This window comes from Aphelocoma coerulescens, chromosome 1, assembly GCF_041296385.1.
Source record: "Aphelocoma coerulescens isolate FSJ_1873_10779 chromosome 1, UR_Acoe_1.0, whole genome shotgun sequence".
NCBI classification, from domain to species: domain Eukaryota; kingdom Metazoa; phylum Chordata; class Aves; order Passeriformes; family Corvidae; genus Aphelocoma; species Aphelocoma coerulescens.
The window spans coordinates 69,565,487-69,584,639 of record NC_091013.1 but is presented as its reverse complement, the minus strand read 5'-3'; the positions used below and the strand labels follow the sequence as shown (position 1 = coordinate 69,584,639).

The following is a 19,153-nucleotide window of genomic DNA, read 5'->3' as shown; positions in this document are numbered from 1 at the left end:
TTGCTTATGGTCATCTGGAGCTAAATTCCAATATGTTTGTACCATCAATATTTCCATATTCTACAAAACTATTCAAAATGCATAGCAGGAGACTGCCCTTAAGTTTTCTGCTTTACAGGATTTAAGCAACTACCCACAGAAAGGCAAAATCCACACAACATAGCTGCCTCTGGTTTTTCAAGTGGAAAACTTGATCCGATATTGAAACACTTACCCATATGCATTTTACTTCATTTATTAGCTTGTAATTAAATAAATCAGCAACAGAAATTAAAATCTAAATCACAAAAAGTAATTATCCAGTGTATTTCAAGTGCATTTTCAAATATATAATTCCAATATTCAAGCGTTATTATATAAGCAGAATCCAAATTTCTTTTGAATATATTTAAATAACATTTCAAGTATATTTATGGAATGTTAGAAATAGAACAAGCAATATATATGAAACGAAAAATGTAAACTTGTTAAGTTCAGACACTTCAAAAGACAATTAACAAAAGTACTGTGATAAAATCTACCTTTTTAAATGGTATCTTCTTTTTAGCAGAAAATGTCCTTGAAGTATCCAAAATGGCAATTTAACTTCTGTTCACCAAATCACAAAACACCAACATCCACAATTTCAAAGACAATGTGAGATCACAATATTTGATACAAATCAAAAGGTACATTAGGGTTTGTTCAGGTGGCATATCCAAATAGCTTTTACTCACAGAGGGTTTACATAAAAATACCGGGTTTTGTTATAATCCGTTGGTACCGTTTTTAGGCAGAATGGTCACAATCAAATTACGGCCAATTTTCCTTTCCAGGTAGCACACTTTCCTTTTCCTTTTTTCTTTTTTTTTTTTTTTTTTTTCTTTTTTTTCCCCCCACGGGGAACTGCAAAACTGTGACGAAGAGGAATGATGCTTGCTGTTCTCATTTGCTTTTCTTTGTGGAGAGCCTAAGCTATATTCCTTTTTAAAAGAGAATATTATTTGCATTGTCAAGTGGAAATATATGACTTTTCAAACAGGCATCTTAAACTTCATCGGGAAATTAGCAGATTTATCGGTCAGGCCGATTTTATAGTTACCCTCTAAAGTTTCTCCAAACTTTTCGGGTTGGTAAGTATTTCCCTAGCTAGTCGCCACGTTTGTTTGGCCGCGTTTTCCAGGGCCGAGTGAGGCTTGCCCTGAAAGAGGTCTAAGTTGGGCAAGAAGTAGTGCGGGCACCTCCTGCACTGGAGGCACGAGATGAGCTGCAGTAAAATCCCGTTGAGCCGGTCCCCCAGGCACGACTCGTCCCAGTCCGATTCGCGGGGATGCTTTTCGCATTCGTAGGAAACCAGAGTCTTCATGTGATAATTATTCAGGGGCTGGCCCGGCAGCTCCAGGTGACGGTCCCGTAAGGTTTTGAGGATGGAGAGGCATTTCTTCCTGCAGCCGCCCATCTGCAGTCTGTTCTCAGCTTCCGCGAACTGCAGCACCCAGGCATCGCTCTCGGCCGAGCTCTGCTTGCCGGCCAGAGAGTGGCACTCCTTGGACAAGAGGTTGAAGCCTTCCGCCTTGACCTCCGCCACCCGGTTGGGTCCCGGCCAGGGGATGTGGGGAAGCGGCCAGTGTGCAGCACTCCGCGGCCAGATCCCCGTGCACTTGAACGCTGGAGTGATCTGCACGACGTACCGATCCCTGATCCTCAGCTTCACTTCGCTAGTGTCCGCCACCATCTTTACCACGTCTCTGTAACTGCACTTATCCACGGCTTGAGCCACCAGAGTCTGGAATCTGGACCGGATTTTGCGAGCGGAGAGGTAGCCAGACGCCGTGATGAACTCCACCCAGAGGGACATGCTCCTCTTGCGCCCGTCGCTTAACTTTAACACAGCGCAGCCCGGCAAGGAGCCGTCGTCCACGAAGTTGAAAACCCCCATTTGGTTCAGATACAGCACGACTTCAAACTCCGTGGGGGAGATGACTTCCAGCCCCTCATAGCGATTGTCCATCTCGTTCAAGGAACTGATGAAGCGAGGCTCCTGCACTTCCACCTCCTTCAGCACGTCCGACACCACTTTGCAGACTTCTCGGATCGTTTTGGCGATGGCAGCTTTCCTGGCTTGGCATTTCTCATTGTAGTATTTATTCAAATGATACACCAGCTTGGCCTGGGCCGCGATCATGTTGGGGCAGAGATCCGGATTGTATACCGGAGTCTCGCAATAGGCTGTGGGATCCAATGCGGCTGCTAAGGCTGGAGCCAACTTCAGAGGAGAAACAGGCTGCCGCACTCTGAAATATAACAAATGTTTTTCAAAATGCGCCGAGGCTGCTGCTCCTCAGATGCTCTCTTCCTGCTTTTTTAGATCAGCCGTCTTGAAGTGTGTGTGGCGGGGGGGGGGGGGGGGGGGGAGGGAGGGGGGAGCGGGCGGGGGACTGGAGGGGGCGATATTTTTCCTTCCCCTTTTTTTAAAGGGTCCGTGAGTGAGAGGAAAGCATCGAGAGCAGCACCTTTCCCAGCAGCAAGAAAAAACAAAAGTTGCACTGAGACACAGCGAGGGTTCCAGTAGTCAAAATAATAAAACCTCTTCGTATTTATTTATGTTTTCCCGTAGTAATCACCGTGTGTATGCAGGGCGGTTAATCAGATGGTGGAAAAAAGTGCCGTGTGTGTATGTCAGAAGAAGCTGGCTGTTGGTTTGTATAAGAGCCCAGATGCACTCGTGTGGAAATTATAAAGGCAGGGCCAGGCAGGCGGGCGGCCAATCGCCACTGGGCTCGTCACTGCAGCCCCTTTCAGCTCAAACCCGGCTAATTAATCCCTCTCTAGGAGATAGATATGTATACACAGCCACACACACACGCACACGCAGGCACATATAGAAAGGTAGAAGGTTACCGGCTAAAAACCCGCCCCGCTCCTCTGTATACTCGGGAATCAAGAGAAATCGCTCTCCTTTGGGTGTAACTTGAAGGGTATTGACGTTTCGAGAGGACTTGGCAAAACTGTGCCGCTCCGTACTGAATCCCTGCGTGCCTCCTCATGGCCGGGACGTGAATGCAGGTGTATTAATGGGCATCCATCAACTGGGGAGCTACAGACCCGGCTCGCTCCGGCAGGAGCACAGGCGTAAATTCATTACTCCCACTTGGCGTCACATCACGCTGTCCTTTTCCTCCTGATAGTTGTCTGTAACTGCAAGCGAGAAGTAGGTTTGGATTTTTTTTTCTCTCGTGAACCGGCCAGTGAACAAGGCAGCGGATTCACGGCAAATTTAGTGTTCTTTGGAATAAAATATTGCTCAGAAGTCCACGATTTGTACTGTTTTAAAGGATCTTCTGACGGGCTCTAATCGATTTTGAGGTTTAATGCATTTCGGCATTGTCTCTGCCTTGCTTTTTTTATTTGTACCTTATGAAGGGAGAATCAATCGCTAAACATATCTGTCAGGTCTTTTTCACGTTCCTTCCAAAAATCAAGCAGCAGATACAGACGGTAAATCTCCTTTGCCAATTCTTAGCCTCGTTTTTATATTCTGTATTGCACTCCGATATGTTGTGAGGAGTGGATGTTCGGCTGCTTTTCGAGACGCACTACAAGTACCTATTAATTTCAAACCTGGAGGATTTATCGTATAGCGAGCCGTGCTAGCAAGCTGCGCTTAGTAAATGTGCACACGGGAGGCACGCTAGCGACTGCAAACATGCTGGCTTGCTTGTCTGACAGTTTGGGGTTTCGCCTGTGTGATGTGTAATTAGCAAATTTCGCCATCGGTACTTTAAGTGTTGGTAATCGGGACCTTTATTTGCAAATAAGCTGGAGTGGTAAACTCTTCTGCTCCACAGCATTTACTGAGCTTCAGTTTAAGACAGCCCTAAATTTTATATACATACACATATATATTTAAGAAAAAAAAAAAAAAAAAAAAAAAACCAAAACAAAAACAAAACCTAAACCAGAAAAGCTTTCGATCGCTTGGAATCTTTAGACTAATGACCGATTACCTTTTCCTAAGGTAACTGTCACGGGCATATCCGTGGCTGAGGAGAAGTCATACCACAAAGAACATTTCACGACATTTATTCAGCGTATGAACGCGACCAACTTTATTGCACATAGCGGAGAATTTGTGACTGTGCGCTTGGCTCCCTCAGTCTAGCGGTTACATGGGTGTTCCCGTGCCGCTCTCGAGCAGGAAGCCGACCGAAATGCTTTCCTGCCCATGAGTTGAGCAGGGCTGGGGCTGTCGCTGAAAAACTGCAGGTGACAGGTCGTCCCGAAGCAGCTTACCTCTTCTCGGCCGCAGCCCTTGGTCGCCGGGAGAAGGGCGACCGCTTTCTGGCTGTTTAGGGCGGAGAGGAGGCAGTTTCCTCCCGGGTTTTCTCCCTCCTCCGGTTAGTTTCCCGGCCAGGGGCCGGGCGGGACAAGCGTGCCTCCCCCCGGCCGCGGCGGGTCCGGCGGCGGCGGCAGCGGCACAGAGCGCCCGGTCCTGGTGCCTGCCGAGCCGCCGCCGAGGAGCGCAGCCACCGGCCGCTGCCGCCGTCCCTACTCCGGGCCCGGGGCTGCCGCCTCTCTCCCGCCCTCCCTCTCTCCTCCCCCGCGGGGCGGTGGCGTGCGCGGCCGCGGCGCTGCGGGCTCTGGGAGCCGGCTGTCCCAGCCTTCCCGGAGCAGGCACTTCCAGGGGCTCGGGCTGGCTCCGGGGGGACAGGCGGGCGCCTCTCCGCCGCTCCTACCGGCGGCCGCCCCTGGGTGCGCGGGTAACCTGCTCGGCGGCGGGGCCGCGGCGGGGGCGGAGGCCGGCCCTCTTCCCCCTTCCGCGGGGGCCGGCGCACCCAGAGCCGGCTTGGCGGCACCGCCACCGGCCCCGACGGCGGGCGGGGAGGGGGAGGCACCTCTCCGGCCCTGCTCATCCCGCCCCGCTGCCCCAGGATGGGGCCCGGCACGGCCCAGCCCGCCCCTCGGGGCCGCGGGCCATGGCGGTCGCGCGGTGTCCTCAGACACGGGGTGGTGTTGGCCGCAGCAGGGCACGGCTGGGCTGTGCCCAGGAAGGAAAAGCGGTCAAGTTGGGACCAACTCCAGCGGGCCGGTCCCGGGGACCGACTGGTGCGGGGGAAGGCCCACGGCGGCCCCAATCCCGGCCCCGGTTCCCGCCCCGGCCGGCGGCGGCCGCTGGTCCCGGGGCCGTCCGGCGCGAAACCGCCGGCGCTGCCGCGTCGGAGGCGGCTTCTTTGGGATGGAAATGTCAATGAGCCCCTTTCTCACAGGGTCACAGACCAGCGCCGGATAAAACCGAAAGTTACAGCGGGCGGACAAAAGGTTGTCCCTTCCTCCCTTTCCCGCCGAGGGAACAGCCCTTTCCTGCGGTGGGGGCAACCCTCAACTTCCAGCGTTGCAGGAGCCTCAGAGCTGCACGTTAGCGATGGGGATGTTCCGGGCCACGTTTTGCTTCTTTTTGCCCCGTGCGTTTCGTCTTGGCAATTCCAGTTGCTAAAGGCAAAAGTGGAAAGGTCGTACCTTTAAGCTGTCAGAAGTTGTAACATTCAGAATGTGGCAAAATTAATTTAAACAAAAATTACGTCTTAATATACTAAATCGGAGTTTTCAATGTGTAATGCTAAGATTAGGCTATGATTTCAAGTAATGCAGGCTATACTTATTTATTGTATCTCGGTGGCTATGAGAAATACTAGATTTAGCCTTGGCTGGGTGATATTTAACACTGAAGGTTGCTATTAACTTCATAATTTCCTTTCACACACCAAACATTTAATAGTTTCAAAAATGGTGTATTTAGGCATCGCAGACACCACTGAAATGTGACTGTTGAAGTGACCCAATTGTTTAACATGACAAGAAGTCAGTTTGGTTTAGATGTCGAAAATTATTATCTAGATGACTATATATGATATAAAGATATAGATATTTTTTGAAGCTTGTGAGCACTTACTGCAGTTAATTTTTCTCTGTAGTTATTAATGTGTCCTTTATAAACTAGAAAAGGAACACCTTCTCAGCAATGAATTTTATTTCTACTGGGTTTATTGAGTATTGAGTTGTTTTGGAAAATCTGGATTAAAGTCCCCTCATTAAAATGATGATTGATCATTTGTCATGATAGTGGTACCATATGATATTGGTAACTTTTACCAAATTGCTGTTTTCCAGATATTTCCCCTAATTAGGGGGTACTATAACAGTATTTGTTGAGCACTGCTTACTATTTCAAATCTTTCAAACTACATTACCTTGTCATGTAGTGCTCATGTTAGCCAAAAAGCCAAATGGTGTTGAAAATCTTTGTACTCGCCCACATCCCCAAATTGCAATTTGAAAAAAAAAAGCAAAAAGTTGCCATACATATAAATTTAACCAATAATTTCTTTTTATATGTGAAAAGTGTGGGTTAAAATGCGCATGCAGATGCATATCTACACAAAGGGCTTGCATGGATATCACTTTATATTTCTTATTATATAGTGATTGTTCTTCCACACACAACTGCTCATGAATTTTAAAGTTTTATTTTTTAATACCTGCCAATTGCACTAGGGAGGTAGGAAGAAAAAAAATGAATCTGAGTTGATTAAATTATTTATTCCTACTGCTGAAGTGAGTTTGAAGGCTCATTGAATGTATCTGATTTCTTGGCTCCTCTTTCTCCCCTTCCCCCCCCTCAATTCTTCCTGGTTATTTCATCCATATCATCCTGCCAGCAACAATAAATTCACTTTTTTTTTTTTTTTTCAAGTAGGGAAACTAAAGACAGATATTTGAGCTGGGCTTGCTATATGTGTCACATTATATAAAATAGGCAGCATCTTTTTTTTGTGATGGAAGTTGCTGGTACCTTCAATTTTCTGTATTCTAATTTTGTAGTTTACTTCTTGCCTCCACTTTCAAATTTAGGAACAACTGAAAAGTTTAAATGTAAGCTGCTATAATGTTTGCAATTTTTGCAGTACACAATTAGCATTCATTAGTGTTAAACTTAACATGTGTGTATTTGCTTCCTATTAAAAATTAAAGGAAAACATGAAGAGAGTTTCCATTACTGTTGGACTTGGTCATCCTAGGTCTTACGGATGAACTGTTAATGCTTTAAATTCCTCTAATCTGCAATCTGTTAGGGAAAAAGCAGTAACTGATTTGTTTTCTCTAAGATATTATGTCTCAAAAGTAAACATGGAGCTTGCAGAACTGTGATTTTGGCTAGAACTGCAGAAACATGTAAGCAGGAAAAAAAAGCATTGAATTATTCATTTGGTTCACTTATCCATCAGCTTCTCCAAATCCAGACATTCCTTATAGTACAACATTTTATTTAAGCAGTCCAACATTGGGGTTTTGGTTTGTTTGTTTTTTTTTTCTTTTTTAAAGACCTCTAGCTTGGAGAATGTTCTTTTTTTGCTGAACTGCTAGAGGACTGTGGAATCAGTGGGGATTAGCACCTTTTAATCTACTACATCTGTAGTGGGTCATCCAAAACTGCAGAACTCTCATTACTCTCTATTGCTGTATATGATTAAATGACTGAAAATATTGAATGTTGCCCTTGAAAATAAAGCTGTATGTGTTGGATGAGCAGCTTCTGAAGAATTCATGTCTAAACTAATCTTTCCTCTCGGTGACTTTAGCCCTGGAATATGAGAGAGGACTAGAGTGTTAGAAAATGTAAGTTGAAATTGAAGTGGGGGAGCATTTGAAATGCATCATTATATAAATTATGGCATCACACAATATGCTATGTCTTAGGAGTAACCCAACATCTTATTAGCCCAGTCAGAATGGGAGGGTGGTATGTCTTGAACATATTTTTGTGAGTGGTGCTTTTCTGTAACCTGGTTTCATACTGACTAGCAAACTAAACTACGTCATCTCATCGGTAGCTGCTGAAGATACTGAAATTAGCAGAAGACATTGTTTAACACCTTTGAGCACTGGCCAATATGAAGTTATAAGTAAGCACCATTTTTTGTATACATTTGGTCATACTATGTGTTTATTGCTGATTTGCATGATGCCAATACTTTGGGCATCATATGTCTCTCCAATTCAAAATGAAACTTTTGTCCTGTCTTTACAATTACATGAGTATGTTAAACTACCTGTGTAACTCATTTCATCTTGATTTAGCTATGAAAGGACATACCTAACATATTTCAATGCAGACTTCTATTTTTAATGTAGTGTATAGCTCTCCAATATTTTCTTTCCAAATAACGGTGAAGGAAGGAGTTGAGTGAGTTGGTCGTAAGTGATTAATACGTTTCATTGAACCTTATGAAGGCCCTGTTCCTGCAAATAACTGCCCATGCACTTCACTGTGAGCCTAAAAGCACCCGTGACATCATGGGCAGAATCAGGGCCAAAACAAGGTAACACTTGGAGGTTAACATTTGAAGAGGATGAAATACAGTGAGCCTCTAAAATATCTAACATATCAAATGCACGCAATGGTGAGGAAATACATTTTTGGCTCAAATATATACACTTCTGTCAAGCAGCACTTCCCTATTTTTTCATTGTGCTTTAGCCATAACGTTAAAATAGCTTCTTGAGAAAGGACATTGCTGTTTTGTCCTCTCACAAAAATACCCCCCCAGTCCACTCTAAAATGCTTATGAGGAAGGTAAGGTTATTCAGAAAAACAAATGAAGGATTATGCTTTCAGAATCCCCATTAAAACTATATTTTTTCATCTACTTTCACATATTCAGGACTATTTCTAAAATCCCTAAAGCTACAGAGTCTTTTAGCAGTATTAAATATAAACAACCTACTCGCTAAGAACACTTATTGTTCCTAAAAGTATCCTAACTATAACTGTAATATAAACATATTAACAACCTTATTTAAGGAGGAAGAGGTGAAATCTGTTCAGGAAAAACAAGATACTTAGATCTTTTGGCCTTTAAAATATTTTCACACAACCACTCCGAACTTTTTTTTTTTTTAAACTGGTGGAACATTGTCATTGTAGAACACAATATTTTATCTAGGGGAAATTTGAGTCTCTTATTAAGAGCAGCAAATCACTCCAGTTGTCCTCTTGAATTCAAAAATTTAACCTACATCACCTACTGTCCTTTCTGCTTTTTCCTACCAGTTTTTAGGCCAGCTCTAGGACAGAATATAAAGAAGTGGATCCTTTGTGGCATAGGGCTGGTGTCCCTGAAATGAGAAAGGCTATAGAAATAGCATGTAATCATGTAATTTCATAAATATCCAATCAAATTGTTGAAAGAGAAATATTAGCTTGTGGAAATAGCTTTATCTGAAAGGAATATTACTATCAATTTTTCTTGATAGTTGAAATAGATTTTGCCTTTTGGACATGTTATTATTTAAAATACATTAATGCCATTGAAAAGAAGATAAAAAATTACAGGGTATCTGTTAGGATGGTGACAATGGTGTCTCTTAAGACTCCTTAGTTTTAGATGAGGAAAAGGAGATATCTTTATTACTTCACATTTATGAATCTTCTTTATTTACTGTTTTAGTTGATACAAAATATTTATTTTTTTAAATTAAAGGAAACTTCCATGGGAAAAATTGGGGGGGGGTTTACTTTTTTTTAAGGTCAATATGGATTTTAATGGGTTTATACAGTGTGTACAGGCCTACTAAGAAAGAAGTTACTGTGATCAACATGGTTCTGTCTTATTTTCAGTAAATATTTTACCATTTCTACTTTTTGTCTTCTCCTGCAAATTATTTCCAGGAATAAACTGGCTTCAATTTTCACTTCTTTTTTTTTTTTTTTTTAATAACCTTATCAAAAGGAACAATTATTAAGTGTGGAATTCTTACTAGCCCTCTGAAGCACAGATGAGAATATGGCATATGCTAGGTTGTGCCATAATGCTTGCCATTTTTCCCTACTCTTCAAGACATTGCTTCTTTAAATAGGTAAAAAATGACAGCAAGTATGTTGGACAACAGTTTTCTCATTATATTCTGTGAGTACATTCATTATGTATTATTAATCCTTAATTGTAAAGATGAAATAATATAACCATTTATCTTGGCAAGCCCATTATTTATAATCTGTACATTAGAAAACTGCATGGATCTACATGGATGTTTTGTTCTATATATACTATTCAGATTTTTGACATAATGGAGGAGAAGAAACTTTTTAGGCTAAATCTATGGCTAATCTAATCCACCCTTTGTAGGCAAACTGTATCTCAACATGGTAAAAAAAAGTCCTCTCTCCCTCACCCTCTACCCCAGCCCCCAAATTCAGTTCTTCATTTGTTTTGTTCACCACGCTGCATTAACACAGTTTTCCCTTGTGTGCATCTGCCAGTGTACAATTTAGCCACGGGCATCTGTAGACCTTGTGGTGATCAGTATTGCAGGCAAAAGCCATATGTGTTTAAATAAAAAAAAAATCTCTTTATTTCATTTGCTGTTTTAACTGGATGGATAACTTCTGTGCCTCAAGACAGAGGAAGAGAAAATACAGAAATAATTAATTGCCTCTATTCTTGAGGCAGTTTCATTTTCCCTCTCCAATATGGAATGCTTGTCAGCTTCCCTGATAAATGACTGCATGTATTTGCATAGATTTTACATTAACACAAAAATTAGTTTTATTTGTGAAAAACTATTTTACATAATAATGCAAAATCAAGCATTATGGATTATGTTTCCAAACTTGAGAGACTGTGGAGAAATGAGGGGTTTTTTGTATTTGCTTTTCTAAATTCTGTTTGGTTCGTGTTGGTTGGTTGTTTTACTGAGTTTTTTTGTTTGTTTGTTTCATGTCAAGGTATATCAATTTTTAGTATTGTATTTTGTTTTTGTAAAAGCAACCAAGTCAGGGTCTCTTAATGTTTATAACTATTTATTCAGTCTTTCATAGATTGAATTATTGATGGTGGTATGAAAACAACTTTTTTCATGGATTTCTACTCATTCCACTTATTAAATACACACTTAAATATGAATACATTTGCAAAATTCCATGGAACTGTTTTGAAAAAAAAATACAGCATCAAATTTAGCTATTAAATACACTATGAAAATGTACTTTAAGTTTCTAGAGCTGCTATTAAAATAGTGCTGCATCTGGTATTCTTTCAGAGCATTAATGTACTGCATTAGATTGTATGCCAGTGTAGGACTACTTTTTCCCCTATATCTAATAACCTGTCTGTTTTAAGCAATTAGGCACTCCTAGCTTGGAGTGACAGTACTATACCTCTAGTTAAAAACTGTGTTTTATTCACAATTTGTCATGTCCATAAATAAAATATACAAATCCATCAGTCTGAAATATCTCACAAGGAAAATATACTGCCCTAATCTTAAGACAATTGTAGTTATTTTCAAGTGACATGAATTGGATATTTGCTCATAGAATAAACCTGGTGTCTTGTTGTCTAAAGGCAACTGCTAATTGTATATCAACCATTTCTCCATGCTGAAAAAAATACAGATGCATTCACTGCTGTTATTTCATGCTCTATAACAAGAAGAAAATATTGCTCCTTATGAAACCTGCTATACTTGATGGCAACTTAAGGCAAAAGAGTGCCTTTGCCACTTCTTAAATCTGGGACACCCTAGGTGCCAGCTGTCACTGCTCAGCTAATGATGACAAATGCCCCTCTCTATGCAGATTGCAGAGCTTGCAGGCTGCTATGAAAGGCAGTCAGATTACCTTTCTTCAGATAGTAACTTAACCTTTTAAACTCAAGTGTCAGAATGAAATTATTAGCTGGGATAGTTTCAATATCTGTTTCTTTAAAAAGGAAAAAAAAAATGAAAAGAAGGCAGTGACTTCAAATAATACCATAGCACTCGCATTCACAAATCATTTTTGCTTCTCTCATCTTTTAAAAATAGGAAATTGCTGCCACTGTGCCTGTGAGCACTCTGTGGAGTTTGCTGGCATTGAATGCGTGAATGCTGAAGCTGACCTCTTGGTTGCACTACACAGAAATGGGGCTAAGTGGGGCAAATTCTGTCCTTGCTTACATCCACACGGTGTTACTGATGCACAGATCTGACAGATCACAGGTTAATGGATGCTATTTGTAAGAGACCTTAATTGATCTCAGGTATTGTGGATATACTCAGCTCTCTCTGTGGCAGTTCATGTTACCACTATAGTGTAGAAGTCTATGAACTTCTGCTAGATTCCACTCTGTCAAAATAACTGGGTATCTATTTTGTGAGTAAGAGTGGTTTCACAGAGCTCAGTGGCATGTGGTTAATATTGCTAATTTAAATATATTCTACAGTCAGAGGTTTGGACTTTCTGGGTTTTCTTGGAAGTAGCTAACAGATGTGGAGATATTACATAGTTCTTTAACAGCACATCAGAAGTGTAACACAGTACAAGTACCGAATATGCCACCTAAAGGTGTAGGGTACTTCTTGAGTGTGTGCACATACATCTGTCTGTATTTTTCTGTGAGTCTGTTTCCATGTGTTTATACACTTGAATACAAAAATAAATAGACATAAGGGCATTCATGTCAGTATGTGTACATATGTCCTATCCTACACATGTAACATCCAAACAATATATATTTCCATGTTTATATTAAAGTACTGACATATATGAGCATGTTTAACTAGAACATTATATTTGCCATTAAATCGGTCTGTACAGTGAACTGCATATGAATATCAATTTCCATTTGAGCTAGAGCTTATTTTTATTACAGTAAACTTACACCAATATTTTTCAAGAACACATCTCCATAGCAGTGGGGAATAATAGAAAGCTACAGAAAAGATGGAGAAAGACTTCTAATGAGATTACCAGGAACACTATGCTATATGGATGGAAAGAAGTAAATAGTGAGAATAGGAGGAAAAAATGTGCATTTAGTACGAGATTGGACTGTCCCAGACAAAAAAAAATAGTTATTATGATGTGCCAAAAGCACGGGAAGAAGAAAAAAATGTACAAGTTTACAGAGAAAGTTGAGATCAATGTCGCAATAATTGCAATGTGGCTGATTCTGTAGTAGTCATTAAAGGAAAGGTAATCTGATCCATGAACATAATTAATATTATTTTCTCCAGAAAATAATAGATCTGATTGCTGAAATGAGTGTTCTCAAAGAGCTTCAGTGAGTACTTACCTCTTTTGGCAATACAATGTGTGAAAGGGAGATGGTGGTTAATATTATATTGGAAATGTTTCATGTTGGAGTTTGGGGACGAGTGTTTGTTTTTGCCTGTGCATAAGTATGTTAAATTTAACATCCTGTTTTGTTGCACTGTTTTTTTTCTGTAAGTCATTAAGTTCAAAGCATTTAAAACTATACATTTTATTATTTTGAGCAAGTGTAGCACAATCTGGGAAATAAAAAAAAAGACAAAGAGTTAGTGTTTCATAGTCAGCTTTCTCAGCGTGTTGGTTGAATAGGCATCAAATGAAGTCCAATGCCTATACAAAAGAAATGTTCCCTGTTTGGATATGCCCCATCTGTGTCATCTGGTGGCTTATGCAATAGGAGGTGTTATCACATGAATCCAAATGCACAAGCCAGTTGTTTTATGGACTCTTTCTGTGCTTGGAGGAGTTTATAAGTTGCCCACTCTATTGTGTGTCACTCCCAGATGACACGTGTGCATTCTGCTGAGCATATTTTGGGGGTAATTATAACTAATGAAGCCTGGTACACAGCTTGTTCACAGAGTGATTTATTCTGCTCCTGTCTGATTCCTGAGAGTTCTGTAAAATGGTTATATTGTGCCCTCCACTTTGGACATGTATGGGAGCATGTGGTATTGAGTCCATCAGAGAAAAATTGCTATTCAGTGTACCACAGACTAATTACAAAGATATTGGCTGGGTACATCTGTTTAAAAATATAGAGTCAGATTGAAATTATAAATGGGATCTGTAACTTTAGGGATATTGACTTTTGTCAATATCTTGTTCAGTCATTTACTCTTCCCAGACTTGCAGTAACCCGCTTAGATGTACTGCTGTTAAATGGCTCAGAGTTTCTGTGAACCCTGTAAGTTAAGGTTAGGTTCCCTTCATACCTTTTAGCAAAGCAGATTTTATTATGCAATTTGAGTTTTGATAGGTGGTGATATTTTGTGGAAAGATGGATTTAAAAGTTGGGAAGAAAATACCTTGTAGCTTTGCAGGTTTCATAAAGCAGCAACAACAAAAATTCATTACTGAAGCATGGGTGTCAACCTTTATTTAACCTTAGATCTATCATTCTCACCCTAATTTATCTTGACTTACCAGTCTCTCAGGCAAGTAGATCCAGTGATATTAGTGGGACTCATCTAATATACAATAAGTACTCATACATATTTTTGCCAGGATGATTCTAAAAATCTTTTTTTCCAAGATGCTAACATGCCTCTGAAATCAGAGTAATGGTGTGCACAGAAGTTTCAGGGTTTGTCACTTCATCTACCAGATTCACAGCAATCCAAGGAGGGTGGATGTTTTTACAAGTATGTTGGCATCAGTGTTCAGCAGTAATAGTCTTCAATTATATCTGTCTTCAGTTATATCAGCTTCTTCCGTCTTCACCCCTAACTTTGTATCCAGATTTGAAAGACTTTTGCATTTTATTTTTTTCAGTACTTCAACAGAATTTCCCTTCCTTCCTTCCTTCCTTCCTTCCTTCCTTCCTTCCTTCCTTCCTTCCTTCCTTCCTTCCTTCCTTCCTTCCTTCCTTCCTTCCTTCCTTCCTTCCTTCCTTCCTTCCTTCCTTCCTTCCTTCCTTCCTTCCTTCCTTCCTTCCTTCCTTCCTTCCTTCCTTCCTTCCTTCCTTCCGAATTCCTTCCTTCCTTCCTTCCGAATTCCTTCCTTCCGAATTCCTTCCTTCCTTCCTTCCTTCCTTCCTTCCTTCCTTCCTTCCTTCCTTCCTTCCTTCCTTCCTTCCTTCCGAATTCCTTCCTTCCGAATTCCTTCCTTCCGAATTCCTTCCTTCCTTCCTTCCTTCCTAAAATAAAAAGGGAGATGTTAAAATACTGCTTGTAGGAATGGGGGAAGGGATAAATACTTATTTTGGTACACATTTAATAAAAAGCATTTTATAAGGTTGGAAAACAACTGACTAGAAAACACTGTTCACATCCTTCTTACTGGCTGCATGAGTAGAAAAATAGTGTTACTGAGAATAAATTATTGTTTTAATCTCTTTTTGTGAAAAATGTCTCAAGATGACATAAGCAGCATTGGGAGTGAGAAGATATCTCTAGTTCTGAAGAGTGAATAGTGTAAGATAATATTTCTTAGCTATGATGTTAGGCAAAAGGATGTGGTCACTGGCAGACCTGAAGTTTACCTGTGCCCTAACCTGTCCCAGTAGTGACATTTATAGTATTGATAGCATTTTTCAAAATCAGTAGGGAAAGAAAAAAAATAGAATTTCCACCTAATTTTAATCTTGATAACCATGAAGATAAAAGTGAAGGTGTGATGATGGTTTCAATTTTTTTCCTAAATTTTTGTGGGTTGCAGTGTTACGTACCCAAGATAATAACTATCAGAAGATAAAAGTGCTGTTTGTATATGGTGAGTCTGACTATACCTGTATATAATATGTCTATTGAATTTGAAAACTGACTGGTTTGCTGAGAACAATTGTATCATAAAGTAGCAGTTATGCTCCACTTGTTTTATAACAGAATTTGGTTTTGGTCTTTATGGTTTGTTCTGAACTTCCTCCATATATGAAAGTTCTGAGGACAATTTTTCCACAATGATTTATACTGATATAAAATCTGACCTGGTTTTGGCTTCACTAATGATACAATTGTGATAGTTTTTGACTTTTGGGATGAAGCACATAATATCAAGGATTTTGCATGTTTTGTAAGGTTTTTTTAGGGTTTTTTTGTGTATTGTTTGTTAAAGGACTGGGACAAAGTACAATGACTTATATATTAGAAAAACGATACCTAAAAATGAGCAGTTGTTTCCTTGGAGAAAGACTGTAACAAATTTAAAGACTAGTTAACTGGAATTATGGGTTTGTGCTATTCAGATATTGCAGTTTTCAGGTGTAGTGTTGGCCACTAAGTAATCTACTCATGTTTGGTCGGAGTACATCTGTTCTATATAATTTTAAACGTTTAATAAAATATTTAAGACTAATGGTCCAAATCAAGCACTAGCTAAAATGATGACACTAATTACATCAGATGTAGTTGGGTCAGTGAAGCTTACATGTCAGTCATTCTTTTGTGCTGACCAAACTTTCAATGCAGGAACTCATGTCTTAGTTGGCCTCTGGAAAAGTTTGTTTCACAGAAGAATGTGGGTTCCAAAAGCTGGGAATTGAAGCTGTACTATATTTCACTCCCTCTACTATTTTGCTTTCTCTGTAAGCTGCATTAATTTTATTCCCATTTTTCTGCTACTTTACATTAATTTTGTGACAGGAATGACTATATAAGTCACTGTGATTCTAGAAACTTCTTTATGCTAGTGAATATGATATGCTTATCGGGTATGGGTAGATGAAAATAGTTTTTCATATGAGTATTTAGGAAATAATAGTGAAGTAGTACTTATTAGTGTCTGCAATGATAACTGGCAAAAAGAGGAAACAAGAAGCTGAGATGTTTTTTGGGCTTTAAATTCACCAGTGTTAGCACCAGACTTTTGTTTTTCCTGGTAATCCATTACCTTCCACTTTCCCTGGTAGTCTCCCAGATTTGTGGGGCCTGGCTTCCTAGGAGGACTGTTTTCTAGAAATTCTAAAAAAGTGCAGAGAAAAGAATGTTTGCCGTATTCCATATGTGCTGATCAGTCACACTGTGGACATATTGGACTGCTTGTAAAGCAAATGCTGGCCTGTTTGAGTTTACTAAATGCATAAGGAATTTGAACTCCAGCTTCACACTGACCCTGTGGTACTGTATGTGTTGTGCAGTCAAAATTATAGTGATTCCATTAAACCCTCAATTTTTATACCACTTCAGTGAAGTTTATACAACTCCGTGGAATAGGAGAAATAAATCATAAACAAGAAGACAAGCAAAAAATATGCTGTGCTTTGGTTAGAAAAAAAGTGACTGAATAAGCTGAAGATCAGGGCAAAGAGATCAAAGAGAATGAAATTTGAAATTGAAAACTTGAAAACTTTTCAGGCAAAATTAATTTAAAAATGTCTAGTAAAAGTTGTTTCATTGAAGGGGCTGGACTGAAAAAACAATATAAAATTCCAAAGGGGAAAATCAGGACAGAGGACAAATTAGGAAGAAAGAGGTAGTTTTTTTGCTTAAAGAAGTTTGAAATAAAGTGGAAACTGTAGGGCTTTCTTCTCATAAAGGTAAATACCATGGTAAGCAGAAATCCCAGCTCTAAAGAGTATCTACCAGTGCACCTAAGGACAGTTGGCCCATGTGATAACTCTGATGTGAATATGCTGTAAAATGTCAACATCTCCAGAATTACTCTTGGCTATGCTTGAACTGAGCCAGCCTCAATGTAGTTGCTGCTTTTGTGGGCAGAAGTCATTGCTTTGTGAAAGCAAATAAGGAAGTTTTCCAAGAGCTGCTCTCCAGAGCCCCAGACAATGAAAGCAGTCTCTTCATCATCCATCACTGACCTAAAGGTTAACCTGTCCAGAGGCTTGTGAAGTCTATACTGTAAAGGAAAGCTTTTTTGTGTGGGAAACAATGTATCTGAGAAGAGGGGGACAGCAGAAAATCCAGAAGTTTTGAGGGAACACATATAATGAAGTTCATGGCAAATCTTTAGAAGTGTAGATAGTTATATTGACACCTTGGCTGGTATTTCTTTACCTTCTAAATCAAGTCCTAATGAGAAGGACTGAACAATACCTTTGCATATGCACAAACTGCTGAACTTGCTTCTTTTGCATGATGCTGTAATGTTCTTAAATGAATATTACTAAACATGAAACTTGTGAGGGCTGCATTTGCAGGCCTGTTATTTGTTACTGGTCTTGTTTAATATTTATGGAGTGACACACATTTTTATGTTGCTTTAGAGAAATAAAAATTGTGTTGTTCTGGCTTCATTTTACTGTCTAATTTTGGCAAATGCAAGAAATTGTGAAAATAAATAGAAGGAAGACATAGTGGAAAAGGTAAAAAGATCCTAATAAATAGAGATGACTATTTCATCATGTAGGAAGCTGGTATATCTGCTTTTTTTAAAAGTCAGTATAAAATGTCATTTCTAAATGGACAGTGATGTAGGGAAGAAGTTCTGTTTAGGGGTTTGGACTGGGAGAAACACCAGCTGAAAGACAAAGGTAGAAGTGTAAGAGTAAAATTTCCATTTGATGTTCATTCAGATTGGTTGATGCTGCTGAGAATTCAATCAGAGGTGTTTGAACGAGATGCAGTAACTAGTACAGGAGGGAATATTTCACTCTTCCTGTTCCCAGGTGGATGAGTTGAGGACCAAAGGGTAGTCAAGCTGCAAAGTAAGCTAACTGAATCAAACACGAATGGTGTCAAAGTTCCCAGAAGTGCACAGTTCAGTGCATGGACACAATACATTCAGCTGCTAAATTGACATGTATATAAGAACATAGGCTAAATCTCCAGCCCAAGAAAACCCAACAAAGAATCTTGGCAATCAAGGGAAGGAAGATGATGATATTGGTGTAGTATGGTATTTTTTTAGACATGGCTGCAGTAATGCATCATGTCACCTTGTTGCAGTATCAAGCCTGTAATGGTACTTTCTCACTCCTTTTGATGCACGCAGTGCTACTGTGGGTCTTCAGCTTTGAGAGGTGGAGCACTAATGTATCTGAGCCTTCCTTTTGTCCTTTTCTGGACTCATTTGTAAAAATTGCCATTTCAGCCAAATACTGCTGTTCTAGTGTGGTGTTTCATTGATACTACATTGATACATCAGAAATTTTGCTCCTATTTTTTCAAATGTTCAATTAAAGATTGATTCATATTTTTAGTCCTACAGACCACAAAACTATTCAGTGCTCTTCATAAATGCTAGGCTGATAGTCTACCTAGAATACCTCAACACAGAAGCACAGAATCAATTATTCATACTTCTTGTTGAAAGGAGTGTTCTTAAGGATGATTTTTTCCCCTTCAACAGCAAGAGGTATAAGCTTTGACCAGAAGGTCTAAATATCTAATTATAATAATCAGACATAAGTCTCCACAAAGACTGAAGTATAAAATTTCTGTATGTTGTACAACTGAAATTCAAAGGGGA

The 19,153-nt window shown here is 40.0% G+C and overlaps 2 protein-coding genes across 9 annotated transcripts in view; one reads left to right on the top strand and one right to left on the bottom strand.

Annotated features, from left to right (window-relative positions):
- The window catches only part of NBEA (neurobeachin), a 467,531-nt gene that overhangs the window by 319,771 nt on the left and 128,607 nt on the right, over window positions 1-19,153 (top strand). The window lies entirely within an intron of this gene.
- On the bottom strand, window positions 487-2,346 carry MAB21L1 (mab-21 like 1). Its single transcript, XM_069030375.1, has one exon. It carries the CDS (start codon window positions 2,162-2,164, stop codon window positions 1,085-1,087), a length of 1,080 nt encoding a protein of 359 aa, XP_068886476.1. The 5' UTR covers window positions 2,165-2,346; the 3' UTR covers window positions 487-1,084.

Bases quoted from the DNA above. Each gene is read 5' to 3' on its own strand.
- MAB21L1 (XM_069030375.1), bottom strand. From the start codon at position 2,164: ATGATCGCGGCCCAGGCCAAGCTGGTGTATCATTTGAATAAATACTAC.